The 12,243-nt window shown below is 48.0% G+C and overlaps 2 protein-coding genes across 7 annotated transcripts in view; one reads left to right on the top strand and one right to left on the bottom strand.

Moving 5' to 3' along the window:
• Positions 1 to 9,203, bottom strand: part of G6PD (glucose-6-phosphate dehydrogenase) — a 39,234-nt gene extending 30,031 nt beyond the window's left edge. Inside the window, exon 1 of one of the 2 annotated variants that reach the window (XM_056540102.1) lies at positions 9,063 to 9,203. In XM_056540102.1, the coding sequence (XP_056396077.1) occupies positions 9,063 to 9,084 (22 nt within the window). In that variant the 5' untranslated portion in view covers positions 9,085 to 9,203. Of the gene's footprint in view, positions 1 to 5,994; positions 6,150 to 9,062 lie in introns of those variants that run through there. The other variant, XM_056540103.1, reaches the window with a different exon arrangement.
• A 144-nt stretch (positions 9,204 to 9,347) lies between these two features.
• Positions 9,348 to 12,243, top strand: part of IKBKG (inhibitor of nuclear factor kappa B kinase regulatory subunit gamma) — a 51,079-nt gene continuing 48,183 nt past the window's right edge. For 4 of the 5 annotated variants that reach the window (XM_056540101.1, XM_056540099.1, XM_056540098.1 and 1 more), the window contains exon 1: positions 9,348 to 9,507. The gene's annotated coding sequence lies outside the window, so the exon portion shown is untranslated. The remainder of the gene's footprint in view (positions 9,508 to 12,243) is intronic. The other variant, XM_056540097.1, reaches the window with a different exon arrangement.

The following is a 12,243-nucleotide window of genomic DNA, read 5'->3' as shown; positions in this document are numbered from 1 at the left end:
CTTTGAATAAGGGAAAAGATGTCTAGGGGCAGAGTACCCCTTTAAAGGAGTACTCCTAACTCCAAAGGGTATCCCCTATCCACAGGGTAAGGAATAACAAGCTGATTAGTAGGGGTCCGACTGCTGAGATCAAGAGAATTCTAGAAAAATTCTAGCCCCGGCCCCCATCAATTAGCCACTTATCCTGGTCCTTGTAAAGTTCGGCAGACTCTTTCAAAGGGGTTGATTTAGCAAAACCTGTCCAGAGGAAAAGTTGCCCAGTTGCCCATAACAACCAATCAGATTGCTTCTTTCACTTTTAACGAGGCCTCTGCAAAATGAAAGAAGCGATCTGATTGGTTGCTATGGGCAACTGGGCAAATTTCCCTCTGCACAGGTTTTGATAAATCTCCTGCTTTATCCTTATAAGTTAAGTGGATCCCCTTTTCTATGATGCTCTGATACTCCAGAATAATCCATAGTCTAAAGAAGTGTTTCCCAACCAGTGTGTCTCCAGCTGTTGCAAAACTACAACTCCCAGCATGCCCGGACAACCGTAGGTTGCCCGGGCATGCTGGAAGTTGTAGTTTTGCAACAGCTGAAGGAACACTGGTTGGGAAACACTTCCTTAGACTGAATATAATGCCAAAGGGTGTCAGGGCATGCTGGGAGTTGTAGTTTTGCAACAGCTGGAGGCACACTAGTTGGTAAACACTGGTCTAATCCAATGATAAATACACAATCTTATAGAGATTCTCCCACGAAAAGTCCAAGGGGGACCGACCACCATGACACCCACCGATGACAAAAAAAAAGGGGGTCCCGGGTTGCCCTGACTAGAATGGCATTCAGGCAGCTGACAGTCAAGTGCTGACAGCCACTGCTTCTTTCAAATAAGGGTTCTTGGGCCCCCCGTTTTTTGCGATCTCTGAGGGGGGGGGGGGGGGGGGGGTTCTAGCAGTTGGACCCCCAATGGATCACGTACCCCCTATTCTGCGAGCGGATTTCTTTCATGAGAATAACTACTTTATAAGAAGACAGGTTGTCGTCTCCGCAATGCTCTGTACAGTATTAGCAGCCCTGGGGCGGGCAGACCTGGCGTGCCCTGGCAGGCTGAATGGGCGTGTATTCTGCAGGGCAAGCATTGCCAAGGTATACAACACTACACACAATGCAACGCAGCCCGACAATTGTGCTTAACAGCAGACAAAAAATAGGCAGCGGCCCAGTGTCAGCATGATACAGCAAATGGCTATCACCTCACCCATGCACCGCGCACCTTCTATTCACCGCTACCAGGTATATACTGAGGTTAACCCCTTCACAGCTGGAGCACACTTGTGCGTCTCGGTCTCATTTGTATACGTATTATTCCGTAACCCTTGCACACCGTAATTGGTCGGGGCTCTTCAGCTGTTGCAAAAACTACAACTCCCAGCATACACAGACAGCCTTTGCCTAGTGCAGTGTTTTCCAGCAGGGTGCCTTCAGCTGTTGCAAAACTACAACTCCCAGCATACACAGACAGCCTTTGCCTAGTGCAGTGTTTTCCAGCAGGGTGCCTTCAGCTGTTGCAAAACTACAACTTACAGCATGCCCGGACAGCCAAAGGCTGTCCGGGCATGCTGTAAGTTGTAGTTTTGCAACAGCTGGAGGCACACTGGTTGGGAAACACTGAACTAGAGCCATAGATGTGGTTATAGGTCAGTGATTTCCAACCTGTGGTTCTTAAGCTGCTGCAAAACTACAACTCCCAGCATGCACAGACAGCCTTTGGCTAGTAGTCTTTTCCAGCAATGTGCCTTCAGCTGTTGCAAAACTACAACTACCAGCATACACAGACATCCTTTGCCTAGTGTAGTGTGCTTTCAGCTGTTGCAAAACTACAACTTCCAGCATGCCTGGACACACAAAGGCTGTCCTGGCATGCTGGAAGTTGTAGTTTTGCAACAGCTGGAGGCACACTGGTTGGGAAACACTGGGCTAGAGCCATGGATGTGGCTATAGGTCAGTGATCGACAACCTTTGGTTCTTAAGCTCTGGCAAAACTACAACTCCCAGCATGCAAAAGACATCGCCAACCTTTGGCAAAACTACAACTCCCAGCCAAAGGCTGTCTGGGCATGCTGGGAGTTGTAGTTTTGCAACAGCTGGAAGCACACTGCTTGGTAAACACTGGGCTGAAGCCATTGATATAGGTCAGTGGTCTTCAATCTGTGGCTCTTCAGCTGTTGCAAAACTACAACTCTCAGCATGCACAGACATTTGCAAACTGTGGCAAAAATACAACTCCCAGCTAAAGGCTGTCCGGGCATGCTGGGTGTTGTAGTTTTGCAACTGCTGGAGGCGCCCTGGTTGGGAAACATTGTGCTAGACCATGGGTGTAGGTATTGTTTTTCCTAGAGATAAGCGGCGCCCAGGGCCTGACAGTAACCTGCGAATATTACTGGGTCATCAGGGCTGATAGACGGTGACATCTCTCTGCCAGACAATGGACCTGAGGTTCACGGCTCTTTCCTCTAAACGTTCTGAATGAATGAATCCAGCAATGGAACAGACAGGAGGTCATCCGACTTCTGTTCAATAGAAATATTGATTATTCCTGTCTGTATTGTGCAAAACATGGTGACATTTACTGCAGGCTTAAAGGGGGAGTCCAACTTAAGCATAGTCGGACCTATCATAGTGATCGGGGGTCCATGGGCTCAGTGGTCATTATTGCACTTTTCCTCCTATTGTTTTCTATGTAGAGTGAGAAATATAGGGCTAGAGATGCCCACAGGGGGTAGGGTCACACTGCAGACATATGTGGCGCCTCCGATCTGGCAATGACCATAAGATCACAGTTCAACAATGTTTGATACACTTTGCCTGTGGTCGCCAAACTGAGGTCCTCCAGCTGTTGAAAAACTCCCAGCATGGCCAGAGAGCTGAGCTTATATATAGTTGTAGGCCCCCATACTGCCCTAATATATAGCTGTAGGCCCCTATACTGGCCCCAATATATAGTGGTAGGTCCCTATACTGGCCCCAATATATAGCGGTAGGCCCCTATATATAGCTGTAGGCCCCTATACTGGCCCCAATATATAGCTGTAGGCCCCTATACTGGCCCCAATATATAGCTGTAGGCCCCTATACTGGCCCCAATATATAGCTGTAGGCCCCTATACTGGGCACAATATATAGTGGTAGGCCCCTATACTGGGCACAATATATAGTGGTAGGCCCCTATACTGGGCACAATATATAGTGGTAGGCCCCTATACTGGCCCCAATATATAGTGGTAGGTCCCTATACTGGCCCCAATATATAGTCGTAGGCCCCTATACTGGGCACAATATATAGTGGTAGGTCCCTATACTGGGCACAATATATAGTGGTAGGCCCCTATACTGGGCACAATATGTAGTGGTAGGCCCCTAAACTGGGCACAATATATAGTGGTAGGCCCCTATACTGGCCCCAATATATAGTGGTAGGCCCCTATACTGGGCACAATATATAGTGGTAGGCCCCTATACTGGGCACAATATATAGTGGTAGGCCCCTATACTGGGCACAATATATAGTGGTAGGCCCCTATACTGGGCACAATATATAGTGGTAGGCCCCTATACTGGGCACAATATATAGTGGAAAGGCCCCTATACTGGGCACAATATATAGTGGAAAGGCCCCTATGCTGTCCCCATATATAGTTGTAGGCCCCTATACTGCACCATTTATAGTTATAGGCCCCTTCTGTGTCCCCATATAGTTCTAAGCCACCTCTCCTCCATATCAACATTTAAAGCAGGTAGGTGGCCCCCACTGGCCCTGCCATACTGCCCCGCTACTATGGCGTTTCATTGCTCCTCAGGTCACACGAGGGTCTTTGACCACTTTAAAGGGGTACTCAAACATCTTATCCACCACGCCCCCTCCATTCACTTCTACGGGAGGAGGCGTGATGGCTATGACATGAATGGAGGGGACGTGGCGTGACGTCACAAACGCGGAAGCTGCAATCCTCCATGTTCCTGGCGCCGAGGCTGCTGGCACAGAGATCGCAGGAGTCCCCAGCAGCCGGACCCCCACGATCTAACATCTTATCCCCTATCCTTTGGATAGGGGATAAAATGTTTGCGGCAGAGTACCCCTTTAAGAACAGTGACAAGCAGACACAGAAATGTTAAACAAAGGGGACAAAATAGAATTTTTTTATGAAAGGGACAGTCGCGAAAAATAAAAAAAAATAAAACTGGACGTATGTTCAGCCTAAATATACATATATATTAGATAAGCTATAACTATGATGAGCACAGCCAGCTCTGCCAGGAACAGAGAAAGCCCCCCCTATTATCAGGAAAGGTAGGGGTCCCAGTAGTCAGACATGTATGACTTTTTAATACAACAGTCAGATGGAGGCATACAGCAGAGCTTTCCAACCTGTGCAACCAAAGCTGTTGTAAAACTACCACTCCCATCATGCCCTGACTGTTGCAAAACTACAACTCCCAGAAGGCCCTGCAGCCTCAGTCTGTCATGGCATGCTCTGAGTTGTAGTGGTACAACAGCTGGAGAGCCACTGGTTGGTTTCGCAGCCTGTCAATACTTTCTAAACGTGATGCTGTCAGGGCATGCTGGGAGTTGTAGTTTTGCAGCAGCTGGAGGCACCCTGGTTGGGAAACACTGCTGCAGACTAGGAACAAGGCATACAGCAGTGCATTCCAACCTGCGAAACTACCAATCCCATCATGCTCTACCTCTTGCAAAATGACAACTCTCAGAATGCCCTGCAACCTCACTCTGTCATGGCATGCTGGGAGTCGTAGTTTTACAATATTCGTTCCGCAGCCTGTCAATACTTCCTACAAGTGATGCTGCTGCCAGGGCATGCTGGGAGTTGTAGTTTTACAATATTAGTTCCGCAGCCTATCAATGCTTCCTATAAGTGATGCTGTCTGGGCATGCTGTGACTTGTAGTTTTACAATATTAGTTGTGCAGCCTGCCAATACTTCCTATAAGTGATGCTGTCCGGGCATGCTGGGACTTGTAGTTTTACAATATTAGTTGTGCAGCCTGTCAATACTTCCTATAAGTGATGCTGTCTGGGCATGCTGGGACTTGTAGTCTTACAATATTAGTTCCGCAGCCTGTCAATACTTCCTATAAGTGATGCTGTCTGGGCATGCTGGGACTTGTAGTTTTACAATATTAGTTCCGCAGCCTGCCAATACTTCCTATAAGTGATGCTGTCCGGGCATGCTGGGACTTGTAGTTTTACAATATTAGTTGTGCAGCCTGTCAATACTTCCTATAAGTGATGCTGTCTGGGCATGCTGGGACTTGTAGTCTTACAATATTAGTTCCGCAGCCTGTCAATACTTCCTATAAGTGATGCTGTCTGGGCATGCTGGGACTTGTAGTTTAGCAACAGCTAAAGAAACCCCTGGCATATACATCCTGCCAATGCTACAGTTCCCCCCACGGAATATTCTTCTATAACACAACTACACTACTGTGCCAGGCAATCATACTATATCCCTACAGATGTAGCAGAGCAGAGTTTGTCTGTACTGACTCTATGCCAAGATGTGGCAGTAGACAAATACAGCTCTGCTATGTTGGTACAGCAGAGATTTGAAGCCTGTGCTACGTATAAAGCAGTGTTTCCCAACCAGTGTGCCTCCAGCTGTTGCAAAACTACAACTCCCAGCATGCCCGGACAGCCGAAGGCTGTCCGGGCATGCTGGGAGTTGTAGTTTTGCAATAGCTGGAGGCACACTGGTTGGGAAACACTGGTATAAAGCAAAACCTTAGGTACTCACTGTCACTGGGGGGGGGGGTCCACACTGTATACGGACTGTGTTCTCAGATGGTGTGTGTCCCTGGATGCTGGGAGTTCTGTTTATACATGATGGGGGTGGATCCAGACGACGAGGACTGTATATTCCTCCCCACTCTCCACACCCACTTCCCCATTCCACTCCCCGTGCCTACATTCCCCTGCTCTGCCGCTGATCCTCACCTGATCACTCTTCTCCTGCATCTTGCACCGATTTCACAAAGGAGGGTGGCGTCACCCAAACAATAAAAAATGGAGGAGAGTCTGCAGCAGCCAATCAGACTACAGCTCCCATCTTCCTAAATTGGGCTGATTGGCTGCGACCACGCCACTATTCTTTCCTTCAGACCCCACTTAATCACTTCCTTATATAAGGGGAAGTAAAAAATCAGCCCCACCTGCAGCACCCCGTATGTTATCACTGTGTGGTCTGCAACCCATGGGAGAGATGATGAGCGCTGCTGCTTCAGGACTGCAAGTCTCAGCATGACCAGGCGGCCTCTGGAATAGAGGATGACAAATGAAGCCACAGTTGGATACCTAATACAGTAGAACTGCAAGTCTCAGCATGACCAGGCAGCCTCTGGAATACAGTGTGAAAACTGAAGCTGTAGTTTGATACCTAGAGCAGAAGAACTACAAGTCTAAGCATGACCAGGCGGCCTCTGGAATCAAGTGTGCCAATTAAAGGCATAGTTTAATATCTAATTCAGTAGAACTACAAGTCTGAGCATGACCAGGCGGCCTCTGGAATATAGGGTGCCAACTGAAGCCATAGTTTGATACCTAGAGCAGAAGAACTACAAGTCTCAGCATGATCAGGCGGCCCCTGGAATATAGTGTGACAACTGAAGCCATAGTTTGATACCTAGAGCAGAAGAACTACAAGTCTCAGCATGACCAGGCGGCCTCTGGAATCAAGTGTGCCAATTAAAGGCATAGTTTAATACCTAATTCAGTAAAACTACAAGTCTCAGCATGGCCAGTTTCTTGGATATGCACAGAAGAAATAGTTTGACAAGTACTACAAGTCTCAGGATGACCAGTTCCTTAAACTGAAGACCCATAGGTACTCCCCTGGAAAACATTTTATTTTATTTTTTTAGATCAACTGGTGCCAGAAAGTTAAACAGATTTGTAAATTACCTCTATTTAAAAATCTTAATCCTTCCAGTACTTATCAGCTGCTGTATGTTCCAGAGGAAGTTCTTTTCTTTTTGAATTTCCTTTCTGTCTGACCACAGTGCTCTGACCACTGTCCTCCTCCGGACAGTTCTTAAAATGGACAGAGGTGTCAGCAGAGAGCACTGTGGTCACACAGACAGGAAATTCAAAAAGAAGAGCACTTCCTGTGGAGCATACAGCAGCTAAGTACTGTAAGGGTTAAGATTTTTAAATAGAAGTAATTTACAAATCTGTTTAATTGTCTGGCACCAATTGATTTAAAAAAAAAAAAAATGTTTTCCAGGGGAGTACCCCTTTAATACCCAATACAGAACTACACGTCTTAGCATGACCAGTTTCTGGGATATGCTGAGGAGTCTTTGAAACCTTATATAGTGGAACTACAAGTCTCAGCATGACCAGGTGGCCTCTGGAATAGAGGATGACAAATGAAGCAACAGTTTGATGCCTAATACAGTGGAACTTCAAGTCTCAGCATGACCAGGCAGTTCCTGGGATATGCTGTGCCAACTGAAGTGCCTTAGTTTGATACCTAATAAAGAACTACAAGTCTCAGCGTGACCATTTTCTGGGATACACTAAAGAGCCTTTGACACCTACTATAGTAGAACTACAAGTCTCAGCATGGCCAGGCAGCTTCTGGGATATGCTGTGCCAACTGAAGTGCCTTAGTTTGATACCTAATAAAGAAGAACTACAAGTCTCAGCATGACCAGTTTTTGGGATACACAAAAGATCCTTTGACACCTACCATAGTAGAACTACAAGTCTCAGCAGGACCAGGCAGCTTCTGGAATACAAAGAGCCATAGTTCGATACCTAGTACAGTAGAACTACAAGTCTCAGCATGATCAGTTTTTAGCATATGCTGAACAGCCATACTTTGGCAACGAGAACTACAAGTCTCAGCAACCTGCTGGTACTACAAGCCCAAGAATGTCTTTGCAATAAGAAGCTGCCAAACATGCTGGAACATGTAGTACCCCTGCAAATGGTGCTTCTCCAACTTCATACTACAAGTTCCAGTAGGTTAATACAAAAGGATCAGATTACAGGATGCTGAGACTTGTAGTGCTCATAGCCAAAGTATGGCTCTTCCGCATATCCTAAAAACTGATCATGCTGAGACTTGTAGTTTTACTTTAGTAAATATCAAAACTTCGGCTCTTCGGGTGGAACAACACATCCCAGCTGTCTGGTCATGCTGAGACTTGTAGTTCTACTGTAGTAGGATTTCAAACCAGTGTTTCCCAACCAGTTTGCCTTTAGCTGTTGCAAAACTACAAATCCCAGCATGCCCGGACAGCCAAAGGCTGTCTGGGCATGCTGGGAGTTGTAGTTTTGCAACAGCTGGAGGCACCTTGGTTCGGAAACACTGCTGGGAGTTGTAGTTTTACAACAGCTGGAGGCACCCTGGTTCGGAAACACTGCTGGGAGTTGTAGTTTTGCAACATCTGGAGGTACCCTGGTTGGGAAACACTGCTGGGAGTTATAGTTTTGCAACAGCTGGGGGCACCCTGGTTCGGAAACACTGCTGGGAGTTGTAGTTTTGCAACAGCTGGAGGCACCCTGGTTCGGAAACACTGCTGGGAGTTGTAGTTTTGCAACAGCTGGGGGCACCCAAGTTGGGAAACCTTTTCAAACTATGGCTTTTCATGTATAGTCATGCTGAAACATGTAGTTCTACTGCACTGGAAACTGAGAATGAAACTCCTATGGTGGTATGGGCTTGCAATAAGGAGCTGCCTAGAAATGCTGGGACCTGTAGTCCCACTGACAACTTGCTTCACCAAATTCTATTAGTAGGTTGATGTAATTTGCTGTGGAACTACAGGTATCAGCAGCTTTGCATCACATTCATGGACTTGTAGGCTGTACTGCAGTAGGACTACAAGTCCCAGCATTCCCCCAGAGCTCTTCCAATTCACATACCATTAGGGGGGGGGAACCAAAAGCAGGCCATTTAAGACAATGACAACATTCACTACACATAGGGAAAGCGATGGATTGTTCTACCACCCACAACAGACAGGAGGAGCATGAGGGCCCACCCCCCTCTCACTCACCCACACTTGGTCTGCTCCCCATTTCTGCCCACTTATGAAGCGCCGCCCACCAGCTTCCACTCCCTAGCCAATCAGAAAGTCGACTCCTTCCCGGAGAGGGAGGGGGCGGGTCCTAGCGGTCATGACAAAGGGCGGATCTGGTCTCGTGCCCCCCTCGCGGGCCAATGGGAAGAGGCGTAAGAAACCTCTGACCAATCAGATGAGGGCGTGTCGGGTATCAGGCGAGGATATCGCGTTGACGGACGGGGATGCTTCGCCCCACTTCCGTCCGTGCAGAATGTGGAAACTTTCCCCACTTCCGCTGGGTCATGTGTCATGCGAAAAAAAAAAAAAAAAAAAAAAGTCCCTTCGTGATGACGTCGTTTAGTTGGGAAGTAACACGGAAATAAGTGAGAAAACATCAGCAGGTTGGTGGCAGAGTCCCGGCCGGGCTGTTCCCTGGTAGGTGAGTCCTGTTCGTCATGTTATTATGGGATGTAATACTGGGGGGGACAGGGACCCTCTAAAAAGCTCTTGTATATAGGAGGCTGGTACTAGCAGGGCTGTAACACTGGGTATAGTCATTGGTTTAGGGATACTACAACTCCCAGCATGCCCTGACTGCTGGGTTTTGTAGTTCCACAATAGTTGGTGAGCCGCAGGTAGATCTATTAGGGCAGTGTTCCCCATCCTATGGGTGTCCAGCAGAACTACAACTCCCATCATGCCCTTCATTGGCAGGTATTGTAGTTCCGCAAGAGCTGGAGACTCACAGATGGGGAAACCCTGTTCTAGGTGGTTGTCATTGTTATTGGCTGCACAGACATGCTGGGAGTTGTAGTTCCAAGTTGTTGCAAAACTGCAACTCCCATCATGCCCTGACAGCCTTCGGCTGTCAGGGCACGATGGGAGTTGCAGTTTTGCAATAACTGGAGAATCACACATAACAAAACACTTTACTACAAGGTGGGCATTACTTTTGGCTGTCCGGGAATGCTGGGAGTTGTAGTTTTGAAACAGCTGGAGGCCCACAGATTGGGGAACACTGTACTATGGGATGGGCCTTACCGTTGTCTATACAGACATGCTGGGAGTTGTAATTCCACAATAGTTGGTGAGCCGCAGGTAGGAGATCAATATATAAGGGCAGTGTTCCCCATCCTATGGGTGTCCAGCAGAACTACAACTCCCATCATGCCCTACAATGCCCATCATTCCTTGGCAGGTATTGTAGTTCCGCAAGAGCTGGAGACTTACAGATGGGGAAACACTGTACAAAAGGAGGTTGTCATTCTTATTGGTGGCACAGACATGCTGGGAGTTGTAGTTCCACAGTGTCCCCGTGCATGATGGGAGTTGCAGTTTAGCAATAACTGGAGGATGACGTATAGCAAAACACTTTACTAGAAGATGGATATTGCTTTTGGCTGTCCGGGAATGCTGGGAGTTGTAGTTGTGAAACAGCTGGAGGCCCACAGATTGGGGAACACTGTACCATGAGATGGGCCTTACCATGGTCTGTACGGACATGCTGGGAGTTGTAGTTCCACAACCGCTGACAAGCTGCAGGTTGGAGATCGATGTGCTAGAGCAGGTTCCGCAACCTTTGACTCTCCAGCTGTAGCAAAACTACCACTCCCATCATGCCCTGATAGTGGCTCACAGGTAAGGGAACTTTGTGCAAGGAAGGAGATGGACATTGCTGTTGGCTGTATAGACATGCTGGGAGTTGTAGTTTCACAATAGCTGAAGATTGGAAATAAATGTGCTAAGGCAGTGTTCCCTATCCTATAGGTGTCCAGCTCTTGCAAAACTACAACTCCCATCATGCCCTGGTACTGTAGTTTTGCAAGAGCTGGTGACCCACAGATTGGGGTACATTGTACTAGGAGATGGGCATTACTGTTGGCAGTACAGACATGCTGGCAGTTGTAGTTCCACAACAGCTGGCGAGCTGCAGGTTGGAGTTTAATGTGCTAGGACGTGTTCCCCAACCAGATCTGAAGTTGTTGCACAACTGCAACTTCTCTCATGTCCTGACAGCATGGTGGTCACTAGCTGATTAGTGGGGGTCCAACCTTTAGGACCCTCAATGATCATAAGAATGAAAGTCAATTGTCCCCTGAGTGAATGGAGCACAGCGTGGTTTTAGGTCACTGCTCCGTTCATTGTTTATGGCAGTGTTCCCATATTGTCTTCACTCCAGCTGTCACAAAACTACAACTCCCAGCATGCCCGGACTCGCCATTGTTTGGAACTCCTATGGATGGTGAATAGAGTGGTGGATGAGCTTGTGCTACATTCACTCTGAGCACAAGGATCCACTGTGCTGGTGTCCCCTCATCTCTCCCTGTGTCACAGTCACAAGTGTCCCCTCAGCTCTCCCTGTGTCACAGTCATTAGTGTCCCCTCATCTCTCCCTGTGTCACAGTCATTAGTGTCCCCTCATCTCTCCCTGTGTCACAGTCATTAGTGTCCCCTCATCTCTCCCTGTGTCACAGTCATTACTGTCCCCTCATCTCTCCCTGTGTCACAGTCATTACTGTCCCCTCATCTCTCCCTGTGTCACAGTCACAAGTGTCCCCTCAGCTCTCCCTGTGTCACAGTCATTACTGTCCCCTCATCTCTCCCTGTGTCACAGTCACAAGTGTCCCCTCATCTCTCCCTGTGTCACAGTCATTAGTGTCCCCTCATCTCTCCCTGTGTCACAGTCATTAGTGTCCCCTCATCTCTCCCTGTGTCACAGTCATTACTGTCCCCTCATCTCTCCCTGTGTCACGGTCATTACTGTCCCCTCATCTCTCCCTGTGTCATGGTCATTACTGTCCCCTCATCTCTCCCTGTGTCACGGTCATTACTGTCCCCTCATCTCTCCCTGTGTCACGGTCATTACTGTCCCCTCATCTCTCCCTGTGTCACAGTCATTACTGTCCCCTCATCTCTCCCTGTGTCACAGTCATTACTGTCCCCTCATCTCTCCCTTGTGTCACGGTCGCTACTGTCCCCTCATCTTTCCCTGTGTCACGGTCATTACTGTCCCCTCATCTCTCCCTTGTGTCACGGTCGCTACTGTCCCCTCATCTCTCCCTTGTGTCACGGTCGCTACTGTCGCCTCATCTCTCCCTTGTGTCACGGTCGCTACTGTCCCCTCATCTCTCCCTTGTGTCACGGTCGCTACTGTCCCCTCATCTCTCCCTTGTGT

Source organism: Hyla sarda, chromosome 9 (genome assembly GCF_029499605.1).
Source record: "Hyla sarda isolate aHylSar1 chromosome 9, aHylSar1.hap1, whole genome shotgun sequence".
Classification (NCBI taxonomy): Eukaryota; Metazoa; Chordata; class Amphibia; order Anura; family Hylidae; genus Hyla; species Hyla sarda.
This window is presented reverse-complemented; position numbering and strand designations above follow the sequence as displayed.